Below are 20,749 nucleotides of genomic sequence, written 5' to 3' on the forward strand. Positions count from 1 at the left end.
ATTGCTATGGATTGCCTGGCAATTGACTTGTGAGATAAACTCTTGTATGTTGTTTATTTTTTAAATTTCAGCAGCTGATTTCTTAAACTGTTAATAGATGGCATGACTTGTTTTGTGACCACATTGTGGCAGCTTCAGCTAGTGACACTCTGTCTGATGCCACATCCAGTGCCTGTTTCCTCTTACAGCCCTTAGTGGTGTACGGTGTGCTACGCCATGTAGCTATAACTATACTGACAATTACCAAGTTTTTGTCTGTTCCAGTGTATGCAGTTCAGATATTATCTTCTTATGATGTATTTTATATGATGAGAGCTTTTTGTTCTTAATCTTTTCTATATGTTAGTATAGTCTTCTCATAAATTTGTTCAGTATAATAACACTCTATTCTTGGTTTTCTCTGTGTTAATGGTTTTGTAATCGTTTTTAGGTAATTGTTTGGATTTTCTGATAGACACCCATTGTGGGTGTTGAAAGCAGGTTAAAGTGAAATTTTGTTGCAACCAGTTGGCTGTATTATACAAATCATATCTATGTAATTCCCCTTAAAGATATTGCAGATTCAAGTACTTTTCAAATGTAAATATTGTACTGTTCATGTTGATTTTTTTTTAAGTAAATGATTAGTGTGTGTTTCAGCGTGATGACAGGAGAAGAGCAACGCATAATGAAGTTGAGAGGAGGCGCAGGGATAAAATAAACAACTGGATTGGGAAACTCAGCAAGATTATACCAAACTGCTCACCTGAATCTACAAAAACTGGTCAGGTAAGAAACTTGTACTTTTAACTTTGTAAGATGTAGTGGGTGACTGCGCTGTAGTTGACAGTCTTAACAACATGAGTTGCCAACATATACTGTTTACAATACAAATAGTATGAGACATACAGGAATTGGATATGGAAAGTCTCTACTGAAAATTTATAAGGTGGCATCTCTTCCCTTGTATGCTGTAGTACTATCCGGCTGTCCATTATCCATAGTTACCAACTATTGTTGACTGTCAGTGTTGACTTTTCGTCTCTCAGATTTCTTTGTTTTCATCGGGACGGCTTAATTTTGTTATTGTATTTACATGTCTAGTTCCATAGTATCAAATTGAGAATCAAATCTCCAAGGTTATGGAATGTGTCAGTACACGAAACTAAAACATAAAAAAACAGATAAAATAAAATGTGTATGAACCCATAATAAGTCAAACCATAAGTTCGAGTAAACGCAATCAACAATAGGAATCAGCTTAATTTTTCCTCCTTGACAGAATAGGAGTGGCCCATGAGGGAACTCTTCAGTTCACAGGGATTACTCCAAAGATTATTGAATTCTTGTGGTAGCTTATTGAAAATGGATGCGACAGTATACTGCACACCTTTCTGTACAAGAGTCGAGGAAGAGTGATTCAAATGCAAAGCTAATTCTTGGGAATAAACTGATATTGTCATTCCCTGTTAACAATAAGTGTGTGTGTGTGTGTGTGTGTGTGTGTGTGTGTGTGTGTGTCAGGAGTCATTCCAATCCCGGGAGTGGAAAGACTTACCTTAGGGGGGGAAAAAAGGACAGGTAAGGTAAGTCTTTCTGCTCCCGGGATTGGAATGACTCCTTACCCTCTCCCTTAAAACCCACATCCTTTCGTCTTTCCCTCTCCTTCCCTCTTTCCTGATGAAGCAACCGTTGGTTGCGAAAGCTTGAATTTTGTGTGTATGTTTGTGTTTGTTTGTGTGTCTATCGACCTGCCAGCGCTTTTGTTTGGTATGTCACATCATCTTTGTTTTTAGATATTTTTTCCCACGTGGAATGGGGGGGTGGGGGGGGGGGGAGGGAAACATTTCACGTGGGGAAAATATATCTAAAAACAAAGATTCTGTAACTTACCAAATGAAAGCGTTGGTACGTTGATAGAAACAATAACAAACACAAATTTCAAGCTTTCGCAACCCATGGAAAGACGAAAGGCTGTGGGTTTTAAGGGAGAGGGTAAGGTGTCATTCCAATCCAGGGAGCGGAAAGACTTACCTTGTGGGGGAAAAAGGGACAGGTATACACACGAGCACGCACGCGCACACACACACACACACACACACACACACACACACACACACACACACACACACACACACACACACACACACACGTCCTTTCGTCTTTCCCTCTCCTTCCCTCTTTCCTGATGAAGCAACCGTGGGTTGTGAAAGCTTGATATTTGTGTGTGTGTGTGTGTGTGTGTGTGTGTGTGTGTGTGTGTGTGTGGTTTTTTTTTTTTTTTTTTTTTTTTTTTTTTGTCTATCTACCAGCGCTTTCCCGTTGGTAAGTCACAGCGCGCATATATATATGTATATATATATATGTATATATATATATATAGAGGGAAACATTCCACGTGGGAAAAATATATTTAAAAAGAAAGATGATGAGACTTACCAAACAAAAGCGCTGGCAGGTCGATAGACACACAAACATACACACAAAAATCTAGCTTTCGCAACCAACGGTTGCCTCGTCAGGAAAGAGGGAAGGAGAAGGAAAGACAAAAGGATATGGGTTTTAAGGGAGAGGGTAAGGAGTCATTCCAATCCCGGGAGCGGAAAGACCTACCTTAGGGGGAAAAAAGGACAGGTATACACTCGCGCACACACACATATCCATCCACACGTGCGCGAGTGTATACCCGTCCTTTTTTCCCCCTAAGGTAAGTCTTTCCGCTCCCGGGACTGGAATGACTCCTTACCCTCTCCCTTAAAACCCACATCCTTTCGTCTTTCCCTCTCCTTCCCTCTTTCCTGATGAGGCAACAGTTTGTTGCGAAAGCTTGAATTTTGTGTGTATGTTTGTGTTGGTTTGTGTGTCTGTCGACCTGCCAGCACTTTCATTTGGTAAGTCACGTCATCTTTGTTTTTAGGTATATTTTTCCCACGTGGAATGTTTCCCTCTATTTTTTATATATATATATATATATATATATATATATATATATATATATATATATATATATAGCCCATTTCTGAGCCAAAAATATCCTTTGAGAAAGGGAAGTTTTACCCCAAAGTATAATACCATATGACATATAAGTGAATGAAAATAAACAAAGTAGATTAATTTTAGTGTTAAATGATCTCTTACTTCAGATACTGTTCAAGGAGAGAAATGGCAGCATTAAGTCTTTGAACAAGATCCTGAATGTGTGCTTTCCATGACAGTTTACTATCTATCTGAACACCTAGAAATTTAAACTGTTCACTTACACTAATCATATGCTCATTGTGTGAAATTAAGACACCACATGTTGTTGAATTGTGTGTTAGAAACTGTAAAAACTAAGTCTTACTGTGATTTAGCCATAGTTTATTTTCTACAAGCCATGAACTTGTCATTTACTGCACTATTTGAAACAGAGCCAACATTGTACACAACATCCTTTACTACTGGAATATGGTTCACAAAAGGTTCTGTTTCATAATGTTGAAACACAATTAGTATAGAAAGAGTGATTATTTTTCAAAGATAATTACACTAAACTCTTCATATGCAACTGTCTACTAGGTGTAATGATTACTATATTAACTTTCGCACTGAAATTTTGTATTTAAATCACACTAAACTAATGCATTTCCATCCATTCTACCTGTGTGGTTTAGCTTTTAGACATTTCTAACTCCAAATTGAGCCTCAGAAAACCGATAGCTATCATATCCGCAAATACACCATATGTCAGTGTTACACAAAAGTCCACTAACAACCCTGCACACAGACTAAAAACCGCTTGTAACCTAAATGTCACAATGTATCTATAATTGTGTGCCAGAGAAGTTTCTCTCTTCTTCCACTCGCGTGAAGATCAGTATTAAAAGTCCTGACGTGAAAGAATAAATAAAAGAATGTTATATATATATATATATATGCACCCATGTTTGACATCAACGTGGATAATCACTCTGGCAGCAAGTGGTAGCACTAGCAGTGAAGGGTATAGAAAGCATGGCAGGGGATGCAGAAAACAGTGTAGTTGTTTGCTTATTCAAGGCATGCTGCTCATAGGAGTTTGGTTGTGTCAGTCATTAGCAACAGTCGCATAAACTAAGATCAGAGAGGGCACTTGTTGCCCACTGTATACTTTGCTGTGATTTCTGGCACCAGTTTATAAGAATAATTAGCATTAATAGCAAGGTTTTGTGGTTTGAAAATGGTTCTATCAGCCCGAATCTGATAACTACTATAGCTGGATTTTATATCAGTGCAACTGAGATGGACGAAATTTTAAAAAGAAATCATTCGATTTCCTCAGTACAGTCGTCGTTATACAGAAACGGGGGTTTATCAGATGTCCAAAAGAGCATGATCATTGGTTTTTGGGCCAAGGGTGGAAGCATTTCTGAAATGGCTGAGTTTGTAAACTGATCATATGTCGCTGTGTGTGGCAAAATAGCACTACCAAAAAAACTGGCACCCAGGTGACTGTAGTGCACTACAGACCATAGATGACAGGGATGAATTATAACTGTGGAGATGTGTACAGGCACATAGATGTGCAACAGTTGAGCAACTGACTACCCTGATGAACCAAGGGGCTACCAAGAGTGTGTCTTCCACGACTGTTTGGCAAACGTTGCTGCATATGGGCCTCCCCTGCAGGCATCTGGTTCATTCACCCATGCTGACTGCTGTTCATTGATGACAAAGATTGGTATTTGCATGCCAACATCACAACTGGTCTTTTCAGATGAATTGTGTTTTGTGCTCAATCACACAGGTGGCCGTTGGCATGTACGGTGTAAAACATCTGAAAACAAGCACCGAGCAACAATCATCAGAAGGGTTCAGGCATTCGCTGGGTGATGTCACTCTGGAAAACATAATGGATCAACTCAAGCATGCCACGGTCTTTGGGACCGTGTCCAACCCTACATTTAATTTGTTTTTCCTCAGCACGATGGCAACGTTTCACACAGCTCAGAGTGTACATGCATGGTTCGAAGAACACCAGGATGAGTTGACCGTAATCCCCTGGCCACCAAACTCCTCAGATTTAAACCCAATCGAGAATGTGTGGGACTACTTCGATTGTGCTGTTCGCATCATTGATCCTCCACTGATAAACCTAGTGCAGCTGGGCATGGCCCTGGGGTTGGCATGGTTCCACAGCCCTTCCAGAACCTCATTGACTCTCATACTACTAGTCTCACAGCAGTCTGCACTGCAAAAAGTTGTTATTCAGGCTGTTCGTGGGAATAACGACTGCCGGAAAGCCTCCATGCGCACTCGAATATGTCTAATTTTACATTCGTGATCTCCTCGGGAGGTATAAGTAGGGGGAAGCAATATATTCGATACCTCATCCAGAAACGCACCCTCTCAAAACCTGGCGAGCAAGCTACACCGCGACACAGAGCGCCTCTCCTGCAGAATCTGCCACTTGAGTTTGCTAAACATCTCTGTAACGCTATCACGGTTACCAAATAACCCTGTGACGAAACGCGCCGCTCTTCTTTGGATCTTCTCCGTCAACCCGATCTGGTATGGATCCCACACTGATAAGCAATACTCAAGTATAGGTCGAATGAGTGTTTTGTAAGCCACCTCCTTTGTTGATGGACTACATTTTCTGAGGACTCTCCCAATGAATCTCAACCTGGCACATGCCTTACTAACAATTAATTTTGTATGATCATTCCACTTCAAATCGTTCAGTACGCATACTCTCAGATATTTTACAGAAGTAACTGCTACCAGTGTTTGTTCCGCTATCATATAATCATACAATAAAGGATCCTTCTTTCTATGTATTCGCAATACATTACATGTTAAGGGTCAGTTGCCATTCCCTGCTCCAAGTGCCTATCCGCTGCAGATCTTCCTGCATTTCGCTGCAATTTTCTAATGCTGCAACTTCTCTGTATACTACAGCATCATCCGTGAAAAGCCACATAACTGTTGTCAATATATATTCACCAAGGTCTCATCCAAAGTAATAAGAACTTTTTTTACATTCATGTCTGTGTGGGTGCTTTCTCTCTGGAACTTATTGCATTTGCCATCCCTTCTTGAAGATACGTGTCATCTCTGCATGATTCTCCACGTGCAAGCAAAAATAACAGGTCCACACAATATTTGTGCACTTCTTAAAATAACTTCTAAGGCTTTCATTTGTGAGTATTATTTGTCATTAAGGATATGTAGGGACACACATCAGTCCTATTTAGTGGTACATATTGCCATATACCATGTTTGACCAAAAATGGACATTACTTCGTTAACCTTAAATTTACTATTCTCAGACCTTACTAAAGTTTATGCAGTTAAAAGTTCTCACCACATGGCAAACTTTCTACTACACACCGACTCTTTCCAAAAAGAAGTAACAATCCTCAGCCCTAGTAGTGTTTCATCATTTATATCTTCTCTGTATTAATTGGTCATTGATCTGTCGATAGGCTGCACACACTAACTAAAAGGGCCAGTGTGCTGGCTGGCCTGGGTATTGATTTTTAGGTAGTTTCCCAAATCAAACTAAGTGAATGCCGGGCTACCCACAGTATGCCTCAGTTAAATGATATGCAAACATTTAGAAAACTTGTTCACACTTTCACATGGGGTAGCAATAAATGCAGAATGATGGAATGCGCGAATTCCAACAGAGGCATCTGGCCACCGTCTAACGCTAACATTGCCACATCCAGAATAACATGCCGACCCCATGAAGACACAAGACAAGACCAGGAAAAACAAGAAGGTAGCTGGAAATTGCCCATGTAGCTCATAGCACATCACTCTGTGGATATTATCTGGTGCCATAAAAATGCCTAAAAGTCATTCATACAGGCTTCAGTCGCACTTTAATTATTAAGTTGCAGGGCTGTCAGACTGGTCGTACCTGATTAAATAAAAAAATTTTAAACAGTGACTAAAACATTGAAAAATCAAACATTAACCGTCTTAACATTTCGAGTTGTATGCTTTTTATTATTTTGACAGAAACTTAAAATTCCAGATATACTCGGGCAACTTTGGAAAGAATGGCTCACTATAGGCATTTCAGTGCTCATAGTTTAATGTTCAGCTGCTGGAGAGCATCCAGTACTATGTTTGTAGCCTGACTGCCATGTTTTGTTTGAGGTATTTGTCACCAAAAATGTAGTTTTTACTGTGTGAAACTATGGATCCTCTACAACAAAAGTTGTGCTTTCATCCTCTGTCCTATATTGTTGTTTAGGCAGTGCTTGTGAGTTTTCCAGTGAATTTAGCAGTGCAGAAAGTTAAGAAGAAAGTGATTTTACAAGTCACTGAAAGTCACAACTGTACATCAGTTCACTGCCAACTGTTCACCAGTGGTACAAAATAAACACATCCATTTTTCTCTACCCAGGTCCTCAAAGATTTGTGTTCACAGGAAATCATTGTGAAGTATATGGTATGACTACATATCCACCCAGAAACTAAAATGTATTAAGTTTCAGGATATTTTGGTTAAAGTCCAGTGGACAAGTATACTTGGATTTTATTAATGGTGATCTTCAAAACTTTGTAACTCATCATTTTGAGCTTTTAAAAGCTATCCTTCTATGTCTCTATGTAATATCATTCATTATAGGACATAGTACATTAACATTTTTTGGAACATAATTTAAAGAGAAATAACATGTTTAGGGGTTAAAGAGCACACGTCTCGGAATAATTTGTAATGCTGTAATAGTTTATCTTTGTCATGTTAATAATAATAATTTCTCAACTCTCATTTTAAATCTGAGTGAAGCATTCAATTACTTGAATAGAATTTGACACCACTTCACAGTATGAACCCTGTGTTGGGAATGAACCTTCACATTGCTGTGGGAATCTACATCGGTGGAGCTGTTGTGAAAGTAATGGTGTAGCGGGAACTCAGTTGACAGGGGTAATAGTGTCTCTATATTATACCTGTGATTTACTCCCAAAGTCTTGATTGCGATAGGTGCGTTTGGAAAATTTTTGTGCTTGAGAAAAATTTTGGAGGAAGTATCATTCATTGTTGAATAATTTACAATTTCTGGTCACATTAAAACTGTACACAGGACAGGTTCTCAAACCCTTCTTGTCAGCAGACAGTATTCGTACTGACCACAGAACTATCCAGACACAATGAGTCGTGACTGATAGTTTAAATTTGCCTGCCTCACTCCCACCCAAGCGGATGTTTCACAACAGATTACATGCCACTGTTGAATAATATTCATTCTACAAATATTCTTTTTTATTTGTTTATTGATATTCTGGTGACATAACTGACATTCATGCTACTGTAGGAAAACATTGCTGTGTGCAGATATACAGAATGAGGGCAATATTGCCAGTGTGGAGCCAGCCACACTAGGTGGGGCTCCACATGTACCTACAAAACTAGCAACACAGAGAGCCTGCAGCACTCAAGAAGAAATTATGATCGGCTTGCATCTGGCCCCTACCACTTGACTTTCTGAAACATCAATCACAGAGTGGTTTCAATCAGAGTTTAGCAATAAAACTCAATGAAATAAACAACATACAGCTCCATACTGCTGTGGAGATTGTTATTTAACATGGTCAACAGGTACAGATAGTGTTGATGTGATCTTCGGTGTGAAGACTGGATTGATGCAGTGCTAGTGTGTCCTGTCATGCAAGCCTCTTTGTCTCAAACTACTGCAGCCTACATCCATTTGACCCTACTTACTGTACCCGTCCCTCAATCTCTCTACAATTTTTGATCCTCCAATACCAAATTGACAAGTCCTTGATGTCTCAGGATGTGTCCTGTCATCCAATGCCTTCATTTAGTTAAGTTATGCCTCAAATTTCTTTTGCCACCAATTCTTCAATAGCTCCTTATTAGTTAATGTTACCCATCTAATCTTCCGAATTCTTCTGTAGTGCCATATTGCAAGATCTTCTATTTTATGTGTGTCTGAACTGCTTGTCATCCACGTTTTCACTTCCATTCAAGGCTACACCCTGGACAGATAACTTGGGAAGAGTCCTCTCAAACACTAAATTTGTATCAGATGTTAAGAATACCTTTTCTTCCCCCCAGAAATACTTCCGTGCTATAGGCAGTCTGCACTTTATTGCAAATCTCATCTCTTTCCTAATCTAACTATCTCAATATTGCCTGATTTGACTATATTCCTTACCCTTGTTATGCCTTTTTAGATGCTCATCTTGTAACCCCTTTTCAAGACACTGTTCATTTTGTTAGACCATTCTTTCATGTCCTTGGCTGTCTCCAATGCTTGCTGCTGACAATGTAATTCTGTCAGATTTTATTTCTTCTCTAAATTGTTCTTTGGTTTCCTTGTTCAGTGTGCAGATTGAACAATATCAGGAATAGGCTGCAACAGTGTTTCACTGCCTTCCCAACCACTGTTTGCCTTCCATATCCTTGGACTCCCGTTACTGTGGTCTTGTTTATCTGTAAGCTGTATATAACCTTTTGCTCCCTGTATTGTATCCTTGTTCTGTCCAGAATTTCAAAAAAGAAATGAGATGCAGAAAGGTTATGTCATTCTTTGTGATCGTAGCTGGAAATGTAAGTGATTATCTAGTAACAGGAAGCTCTTTATAGTTTTTTCCAGTGATTCAGTTAATTTCTGAAGTAGGCAAAATTAGTTACTAACAGTTAATCATTAGCTACTGTCAGTTACTCAGACTCTGATGACACAGAACAACCTTTTGTAGGCCAGAGACACAAAAAGATCAGTTTTGCGTAAACATCCGTTATTGATACTTTAAAGTCTAAATGTCGAGTGTACATATACTGAGTACTTAATGAGAGGATGAGTGGAATTCTATTTGTAATAACTTCCATAAGGTGGGGCAACAAATTTGTTGTTTATTCATCCACAGATCATTTTACAATAATGTTAGACATTTTAGTTAATAAAACAAAAAAAATTATTAAAAGCTAGCAAACATGCAGGGGTGTAATTACTTGCCACATCAATTTACTTGCAAAACTAATATTGCACTACTTGTTCACACCTCATCATGAATCACTGCACATACATCTTTTTGGCTGAAATCAGGATCATGAGACTATACAGGGCTAGCAGACTAATCAAAGTTACAAACTAACATGTGCCAGAGACAGTTCAGATGATAGCTGAGCAGATCTACTAGTGGTTCACAGCCAAGTGTTTAAACCTTAATCTTCCAAAGACTCAGATTTGCAATTTCAGAATAACGGTAATTATCTGCCAGCACCAGAAGTAGACATTAATGATTATTTAAAATTCCTTGGTGTCCATTTGGATAACAAGTTACAATTTAAGTTAGCAGAAACATAAATTAACCAGAATGAAAACTGCTTCTATCATAGCACAAAAAAGGTGAACATGTCCTGGGCAGAGTTAGGGATATGAAAGAAGGGAACTAGCTTTTTGACTTATCTGGTAGCTTCAAAGACACATTTGCACTTTTTTATAAGTTAACTACTCAGCTGCAAGATGTTGGTACACCTGCATCTTGCAGTTTATAGGCTAAAGTCCCTGATCCTGTGCCCAAAATCCTGAAAATTCCCCAGCCGTAGTAAACAGTATATAATATTTTATTGTGGTTCCCAACTTTTACTCTACCATAATTTTGATGTTAGCCTACCATAGCTTTGCAACCAATGTTGTTTTTTGTTCATTCGGATGACAATCAATCGGGTACAAGTCTTAATTGTGTTTTGGACCATGTTGCTTAAGCTGGGTATTGTTAGTTTGACGTCTCTACAGTTACCTGCCTGCTGTAGCTGAAGCTGTCCAGAATAGCTTAATGTGTCCTCGGAGCACACAAGCTTTACTCCCTCGTCAAGGTCACACGCCTACAGGAGGTTTTGTGTTTTAGTTTCAATTTTTTAAATTTTGTTCTTTTTCTTTAAACAAATTTTAGTCATATACACATGAGACTGTATACACAAACATATCAAAAATAACCATAAATGCTTTATACAGTGCACACAAAAAAGCAAACTTAAATGCTGAAAAAAAGAACTGTGAAGCAGTGTTTGCATGATAATTCTGATGATTATGTTTGTAGCAATTTTTGGGTTAGTTCAATTTTATGCCTGCTCATTGATAAAGGTTTAAATGCTCCGTTAAACAATATATCATTTTGTAGAGGGCTGGGCATAAGTCTGGTTTGGTACAAGCACTGTTTTGCATGTTCAACAATTTATCAGTAATTTTTAGCCACTGGTGAATAAAATCTTATACATATAAGAAGTGAAATGATAATGAACTGTAATAATTAAAACTGGTTATGTCCAAATGCAATCTTATAAATGCAACGTATTTCTATGAAACACTGTTTCATGTGCAGATGCATGCTTTTTCGCACATAAAACCTGAGTGATGAAAGATTATTGCAAATGCTTCTTTAATTATTGTAAGGATACATTTTTCTATCATCAACTGTTTCACTTTAAAACTTCTCAGCATGTGAGATTTGCACGAAACTGGATTTTACATACATTTCATGTGCAACTTTAGATTGTCATATTGTTGTGACAGATAAAGCTTTCACAGTGCAGGACAACCATTAATTACATGTGTTTGTCTAACTTCTTAAAAGATTTGAACTCATTCACACAGGTCTAAGGCATAGAAGTGGTGTGTGTAAAGAACCTCTCAAAAAACATAGTTTTTGCACATGAAATCCAAACGAAGCCAGATTTTTCAAACAATTTAAACTTTTCTTAGACCAAGTTCCGATACACCGTTGGACCAAATTTGAACCATCAGTCCAGGAGTTCTTTGTTGGCACCAGGTCCAGTTTGTCATTAAAACGTTGCTTAATATACTGTAATATAGCTACAGTCAGATATCGGAATGGCTGCTGGTATGGACTAAACTAAAACTTTTTTGCGCAGTGTTCCCAGCGTAAATGGAACCAAGCACCAAAATCATTGTGCTCATCGAAGGACAAGATGTTGGCTTATGTTGCATGCTTTTACTATTTACCGTATGAAATCATCATGTGAGGCAGTACATGCAAAGTAAATATAGTATTCATAATTCAATGGCAGTGAGCAATAACAGTATGGCGTGAGGTAGATAACTGTACATATTTCATGGTTCTTTCTAAGGATCTTGTAACTCTCTCTCTCTCTCCATTTACTCTTCCTTCCTTTTTGCAGTAAAAACCATTCTAACAAAAAACATGAAATAGGAATTTTAAACAGGTTCAAAGCAAAATTACAAATGTGCCTCAATAGTAATGCTTTCAACATACTGAATGTCTACATTCAAGAATTGAAAAGTTGTGTTACCTACATGGTAGGTAGCAGGTGTGTGACTAGCAGTAATGTCCCAAATTCCATTTGAGAACAAGACACACAATATTTGGTTCATTAATTTCTGATTAAATTGTAGCTGACAGATGTAGCAGAGGTACTCCTTCTGCACTTTGGTATTAATAGTTGGCTTTTCTAAAATTACATGGGAAGAGATACTACACAATAAACTCAGTTTCGATGTGGGCTGTTGCTGCTGCCAAGGCTGCAGTCCTCAAATCTCAGCCCGCTATTTCTTACCTTCCTGATCTCAGTGTTGCTGTCTGCCAGCAGGTGATGTCACTTTGGCATCACCTCTCGTACTTCTTTCATGGGAACAAGCTCTGTGGAATTAAGCCTCTCCCATCAGCTTGGACAACCTCCTCTCGCCGCGAGGAGATCATTTTAACTAGGTTGCCTATTGGGCACTGTCCTTCGAGCCATAGCCATTTGGTAAGTGGTGCTCCCCCACCACTTTGTGCACATTGTGCTCAGCTTTCGACAGTTCACCATTCTGCCGTTCCCTCGCAGAATGCCTCTCTCCTTTTTCACGTATGTTCTCACTTGTGATTTCTGTCTGAGCTATCGGCCATTTTAGCAAATGACATGCAGGCTGTTAACCACGTTTTACTTTTTATCTATTGTAGCAATATGGTGAAGGCCACTTAATTTTTAGTTCTGGACCTCCATTTCTCTAGGGTGTATTTTATAGATCTTTCTCCATGTCTTTGTTTTTAGCTGTCTTCTCTTCCATTGATTTGGATTGATGTGTAGTCATTTTTAATTCCTCTTCATTTTCTCCAGTTTGAGATGGCCGTGTGTTTTGCACCCTAAAACAAAACAAAGCCAAGAGAGCTGTACTGCAAATTTAAACATAACCAAAAGACACAGACAAACAAAAAGCAAATGAAGTCAAAATTAGCATAATGAGGGCCATGCATGAACTGTTCAATTAATTCAAAAGTAAAACACTCTTTGCAAACTTGGCAGAGAGGCCTAAGAAGTTTGGTCTTATGTTAAATCGGTAAACAGATTAAACCCATCTGTTCAGACACTTTGACTGTAAGAGATTTGGAGGATAATACAGAAAAGACCAAAATACTAAATGTCTATTCCAAAATCATTTTACAGAGGAGAAGCATACTGTAGTTTCTCCTTTAAATCTTCACATAAATGACAAAATGACATGTGTTGGAATAAGTGACCAAGGGATATAAAAGCAACAAAAATCGTTCAACAGAGTAAAGGCCACTGGGTGTGCCATGATACCAGTTACATTCTACAAAGGGTATGTGAAAGAACTTTCTCCTTTCATAGCAGCAATGTACCTTGGGGCTCTAGAGAAGCATAGCATTCCCAAGAATTGGAAAAAAACACAGGTCAGTTCATTTTCAAAAAGTATCATCAAAAAGATACACAAAACTATAGGCTATTTTGTAATCTGAGGGGCGTCTGTTGTAAAATTTTGGAACCTGTTTTATGCTTACGTATTATGACATTTCTGAAGACCCAAGTATCAGTGCAGGTGCCTAAGTAGATAGCATGTACCTTGACTTTCAGAAAGATTTGGATACAGTCTGCACTGCGGCCCAATCGACAAAATACGAGAAATGAGAATATCAGACAAACTGTGCGACTGAACTTAAGAGATTCTAGAAAACAGAACGAAGCATGTAATCCTCACTGGAAAAAATTCTTCAGACATAAAAGTAAATTTGGATTTTCCCCATGGGAGTGTTACACGATCGTTATTTTCATTATATTCTTTCCTGATGAGGCAACAGTTTGTTGCGAAAGCTTGAATTTTGTGTGTATGTTTGTGTTCCTGTCGACCTGCCAGCACTTTTATTTGGTAAGTCACATCATCTTTGTGTGTGTGTGTGTGTGTGTGTGTGTGTGTGTGTGTGTGTGTGTGTGTGTGTGTGTGTATTTAAAAAGAAAGATGACCAAACAAAAGCGCTGGCAGGTCGATAGACACACAAAATTCTAGCTTTCGCAACCAACGGTTGCCTCGTCAGGAAAGAGGGAAGGAGAGGGAAAGACAAAAGGATATGGGTTTTAAGGGAGAGGGTAAGGAGTCATTCCAATCCCGGGAGCGGAAAGACTTACCTTAGGGGGGGAAAAAGGACAGGTATACACTCGAGCGCGCGCGCGCGCTCGCACACACACACACACACACACACACACACACACAAATGGCCTAGTCCGTATCACCAGAAATATGATGAGGCGTTGCGCAGACGATGCTGTTATATACAGAGAAGTCGAAAAGTTAGAAAATTGTTGCAAAATACAGTGAGACCTGCTGACAATTGGCACTTGCTGCAGGGGAGGCAATTGACTGTCAACAAAAAAAAGTAATGTATTAAGAGTACATATACACAAAGACTTGTGATTAATGAAAACGCAATAGCAGAACAACCAATAGAAAGGGGGTCTCTTCCATAAAATACCTAAGAGTATGCATATGGAGCAATTTGAAGTGGAACGACTACATGAAATTGCAGGTGCAGCAGGTGTCAGACTGAGATCCATTGGAAGAATCCTCAGGAAATGTACTCCATCAACAAAGAAAGTAGCTTACTGGAAACACTGCTTGTCAAACTGAGATCCATACCACATAGGATTGGTGGAGGATACAGAGAAGATCTGAAGAAGAGCAGCACAATTTGTTTAGGTTAATTTAGTAAGCCCTTAAGCATCACAGAGGAGCTTACCCAAATCCAGTGGCAGATGCTGCAAGAGACACGTTCTGCATCACAATTTGGTTTCCTTTTAAAGTTCAGAGAGTGTAAGTTCCTGAAAGAGTAAGCCAATATGTTGTTTCCTTGTATGTATATTGCAAAAAGACTGTGGAGATAAAATTAGAGAGCTTAGAGCCCACACAGGCTTGCCAGCAATCCTTCCTGTGAACCATCTGCAGCTGGAACAGGGAAAGGGAAGTAACACTGGTACAGAAAAGTATTTTCCACCAGACACTGTGAAGTGTCATGCGGAGTATAGATGGAGCTGCAGATAATTTCCAACATTGGAGATACACATATCTCAAGCTCTGCCTATTTTGGTTATGTCTTCTCTTTTATGTGTTACAAAATTAGGTTTTGGAGTGACTCACCAGCATAAAAAAGTATTTATCGAACATAAGGGGGTTACCAGAATAGTGTGGTGTGCCTTAAAAAATTTCCTGCTACAGTCTACTCAGTCTTGAACTTCATAATTAGGAACCATTCTCACCATGAAAGAAATGAAACATTCCACAGAATGAATGGCATTACTGGCTGGATTCCATTTGCAGTTATTCGGTCACAAGATTGTAGCCTCTCTATTTGATGCAACGTCAGTGACTTGCATATTGATGTGAAATGGGGAGGATAACACAAACATTCAGTTCCCAAGCAAAGAAAATCTCTTAAAATCTAGAGAGACCCCACGATCTAGACGCAGAGACGCTAACCACCAGACTACAAGCTGTGGACGTTATAATACTAGAAGGAAATGTGACCTGCACTGTGACTTGAACTTGGTTCAAAAACATGTGAAATACAGTAGCACCAAATTCTATAACTCAGGTCAAATTGGTACAAGCCCTAGGAGGTAATAAACTGTTCACAAGTTAGTTAAAAGTTTAAAATTATCAGAGTATTAATTCTGTTTAGTGGTGAAAATATTCAGATCTGTTTAAAATAAGACAGCTATTCAAAAGAAGGAACAGATTTCAAACATTTATTGCTTCCAGCCTACAGAAGATAGAAACACAATCCAACATTCCTGGAAAGAAAAAAGTTCAAATTTTTATGCATTCAATGTGAGCACCATATGTTACACAACAGATATCAAAATGGTGGATCATTTCCTGCCACACACGGAGCATTTGGTCTCAATGAATTCACAGCTTCAACAATGTACTGCCATAGATTTTCAAGAGTGGTATGACTGAGGAGGATAAAAATGCAGTCTTTTACATAACCCCACAGGTAAGTCACAAGGTGTGAGTTCTGGAGACCTCACACCTTGTTACTTCTATCTGTGGGCTTACGTAAAAGACTGTGTTTTTATTCCCCCATTCCTGACACTAAAGTCTGCGACATTGCATTGTTGAACATACGAATTCAATAACAAGAGATCAGCTGCTTTGTGTGTGGCTGGATTTGAGCCATTATTTCAATATCTGTCAAGTAACACATGGTGCTTACACTGAATGCATAAAAATTTGAACTTTTCTCTTTCCAGGAATGTTGGATTGTGTTCATATTTTCTGTAGTTTGGAAGCAATAAATGTTTGAAATCTGTTCCTTCTTCTTGAATTATTTCTTCTACCTTATTGTGCATTTCTCTAATCTCTTCATCATCTGCATAGCTAGTTGACATATAAACTTGTACTACTATGACAAGTGTTGGCTTTGTTTCTGTCTTGGCTAGAATAATGTGTTCTCTAAATTGCTCGTAGTAGCTTACCCGTATTCCTATTTCCTTATTCTTTATTACCCCTATTTGATTTTGTATTTACAACCATGTATTCACCTGGCCTGAAGTCCTGTTCCTATTGCCACTGAACTTCACTAATTCCCCCTAAATGTTGCAGTGGAAACCCCAATTAGGAATACCAGAAATGTGGTAAAAGATAGATTGCTACTTACTGTAAAGATTACATATTAAGTTGTTGCAGGTGCAATTAAGACCTCTAATTGTGCCTGTCTGCAACTTGATCTTCAACAAGTAGCAATCTGTCTTTTCCTATATTGTTAAAATATATCCTAATATAACAAAGCCACAGTGGCATAATCAAGATACACAAACAAAATTAACTAGCTGTTGGACAGTGTTTATATAATTTTGTTTCTCTCTCTTGACAGTGCCACTTTGGCTTTATTATATTAGGATATGTCTTTTATAGATCTAAAGATAATAAACTATATGGAGACACACACACACACACACACACACACACACACACACACACAGTTTTACAAAGCAATGTATATTTTAGACAGCCATACTCTAGTAGTACATATGTAACTATTTGTTACTATACGAAAACACAAGTGATCATCCTAACTGTTGCTAAATTGAGATTAGCACTTTCTTCTACCAGTCTCTTCAGTTCGACATAATACTACCTTTCCTACTAGAGAAATCTTTATGTAATTACTTAATGATATTCTGCAGCACATAGTTAGATCCCTTTTATCTTTGTGTGAATGATAAACAGTTTGCATGTTCACGATATGTGATATCTATATTAATGATATATAAATTACATGCAGGAATAAAATATGTGTTTTGACTTGTTCCACATCCTTGCATCTGTGGATTTATGAAATATTCATGAAGAATAAAATTGTTCTGCTCATACTAAAGTTATGATTCCTGTATTGTCTACCAGAGCAAAGGCGGAATTCTGGCGAAGGCCTGCGAGTATATAAATGAGCTGCGCGAAGCCAACATCCACATGACAGACACTGCACGTCATCGTGAGAAGGAACTGGAACAGTTGAGAAGGCAGAATGAAGAGCTGAAACGGGAAAATGCAGCACTGAGGGCACGATTGGCACAGGTGGGGGAAGGAGCAGCAGCTACATGAGGTGTGGGAAGTGTAAATCCTCGAAGGGGGAGGAGCGGAGGTAGTCATTGGCTTCGATGAACCCAATGGCACTGGGTCACTAAGCACTGTGGACTCAGAGGGTGTGTTCCTGAAATTTGTACACTCCCTCCTTCCTCCAGACAACACGTTAATTTGCGTGTTGTGCTGTTAAGAGCACTCTTGTCAGTCACTTGTTGGGATTTACTTAAGTAACACGGTTTCTGTGACGGTTGTACATATGTCGTTATAACTATAGCATGATATGTATAAAAGTTGTTAGTTTTGATTGTGGCTGTGCCTAGTGATTAAGGATGGAGATTGAAGCACCTATAGCTATGTTGTAAATGAAATTCTGAAAAGACCTGTTCTCTCTGTCACTGCATGTAAAAAAAATAAAATATTTGTTCAGGAGATTAATGTAATTCTTACAGTTGAACATTTTTCGATAAAGTGAAACTGTCTGCATTTTCTGTACCTAATTACATGTTACTGTTTTCCTGGAAATGTGTGACTGTTCCCTCATTAGGTACTCATTTACATTTTAAGGCTCCTAGTGTGATGCACGGGGAAGAAAAGCAATGTTTCACTTCATTTGTTCCTCAGTAGTAATCTGTGAACCGTAGTTTATAGTATATGTATAAATCTTAAGATTTGAAAATGTACTCTAGAGGCAGCATTAGCAGACGCTTAATCATACAGCTCCATAGATAGTTTAACTATGTGTGTGTGCTGCCCTGTTTATTATCTCAATTACTACCATGCATTACACAACAGTTTCCACAGATTATAACTTCCATTATGCCGAAAGCTTTGACTTTGACTGCTATGCATTTTTTATCATTTGTGGTTTTCAGAAATCTAACATAAAGTGTGCAAGCTGTTTTTCAGGAGATTTAATTGACTATAATACAATTCAGTGGCTAAGAATTGCCTAATGAGTTTGATAATGAAAAGAGGAGAAAGTCTCTCATTTGAAGATTGTCACTTTATTGCACTGTTACTTTTGCTGCTGACAAACCAATTTTCCAGACGACATATTTTTCACATTTGTCATCAGTAATGACTAAAATACTACCCGCACTTTCGTTGAGAATCGTAACCATTTTTGTTTGTGTGGAAACAGCTATGATTGACTGTAAGTTGCCAGTAAAGTTGTTACTAAAAAGTAGAAATAATGTTCTGAAAAAAACTGAACTCTATTCCACTGCTGTGATTTCCCCCATCCATCATATCCCTGTGTGTAACAGTTACTGACCTGTACAGTGACAGAGAGCAATGACATATTGTCAGACTTAACCACCAAACTATGTGGTACTGCTATATTAACTTATGTGCTGCATTAGAAATACATTAGATTACAGAGATTTTTAAATTAGAAGTGAGTAGTTTTTACGAATTTCAACCCTATGCAATTCATTCAGAATGTACTGTCTTTAAACTTTAACCAATTTCTTTTAGGAATAGTGAAATGATGCGAGATGTACCTAAGCAAAACTATGTCCAGTGAGAAAGGAATTCTGTATTCACCCATGCAAAAGTGGTTGTACTGATAAGAGAAAGACATTAAGTGTACTTGAAATAGTCACTTTTAATAATCTGTTTTATGGTTTTTTACAAGCTTTATTGGTATGACATGCAGTCAGTTTAGCCTTTCAAAATAAATAAGTCTTCTGCTGATTCAGTTGATATCTATATTGAATTTTGAGTTTATATGTAAATTATGGAACTTTACATATTTTGAGGCTCATATCCCACAAAACATTTGATGTACAGAATTTGTGCTTAGTGGATAATGTAAATAAGAGAAAAATTATATATACATTTATTAATATATGTAAATATGCAGAGTACTTCCCTCCCCACCTAGAAAAAGAAAACAGATATACCGAGCCTGATCAGTGTGTAACATCATAAGTATTTTATAATAATTTGTATGTAGTATTTACACACACAGTTTCAGACTTTTTTTTGCAAAGTGGTTGCACTGTTTCGTGCTCTGTATATTTTGTGATGTTCATTTATGCTGCATGTTTGGAGTACATGAGGTTTATGAAGTGTGTCCCCTATCTACATGTGTGAATGTTACTTCAGGCCTAACAATGACAAATTTGACTAGACTGCTTTACAGAATAAAAGACAAGATTACGTGATAGAATGTAATATGTTTAATAGTCAGTTGTAACTCTTTCAGACAGGTTTAAATTGAAATCCCCAGTTGAGAACTGTATGTAGCTAATTGATGTGTGCAATTATATGAAATTGTATGTTCCTTACTGCTAAAAATCTACTTTTGTTTCGTATTACTATGGGCCTTGTGAGAACAGTGTTTACCTGCTTGATCATATGTACCCCAGCCAATGCCTAAACCTAAAAGCTAGTGTCATGTATCAAATGTTTAAGCATATTTGTTATGCATTCTTGTTATAGTTAATTGAATCACAAATTGTTTATAGACTTGAAATTCCTGCAACACTTACCAGACAATACAGTTGTATTGTTGGAGTTGTTCTGTATGCAGTGCATATATTATGTTAAATAAATTTATTGGGATAATAACAAGAATTCTTAAGTAGAAGAATTAAAGTAATTTGTCTTGCTAGCCTAAGTTATTGACTGCTTCAACAAGAAGTAATATAATAGTAAACCTTTGTCTAGCATTATTTGGGTGAGTGAACTAGGAAAACCGTTCTGGTTCTACTGCAGGAATAAAGACATAACACTAAGACACTATCATCAAAAGAATAAAAAGATGGAGGATGTGATACATGTAGTATTGTTAGGGACATTAAAAAATCAGTTATTTTATGGCTGATTTCAGTGTTACCTTCTTTTCCCCCACAATCAGATGCTCTCTCTCTCTCTCTCTCTCTCTCTCTCTCTCTCTCCCTCCCTCCCTCCCCTGCTTGATG

General features: G+C 38.0%; 1 protein-coding gene across 4 annotated transcripts in view; it reads left to right on the top strand.

Moving 5' to 3' along the window:
* The window catches only part of LOC126106445 (upstream stimulatory factor 2), a 50,687-nt gene extending 30,285 nt beyond the window's left edge, over positions 1-20,402 (top strand). For 3 of the 4 annotated variants that reach the window (XM_049912725.1, XM_049912728.1, XM_049912727.1), the window contains 2 exons: positions 628-768; positions 17,643-20,402. In XM_049912725.1, the coding sequence (XP_049768682.1) occupies positions 628-768; positions 17,643-17,840 (339 nt within the window). In that variant the 3' untranslated portion in view covers positions 17,841-20,402. The remainder of the gene's footprint in view (positions 1-627; positions 769-17,642) is intronic. The other variant, XM_049912726.1, reaches the window with a different exon arrangement.
* Positions 20,403-20,749: the final 347 nt, after the last annotated feature.

Source organism: Schistocerca cancellata, chromosome 10 (genome assembly GCF_023864275.1).
Source record: "Schistocerca cancellata isolate TAMUIC-IGC-003103 chromosome 10, iqSchCanc2.1, whole genome shotgun sequence".
NCBI lineage: Eukaryota > Metazoa > Arthropoda > Insecta > Orthoptera > Acrididae > Schistocerca > Schistocerca cancellata.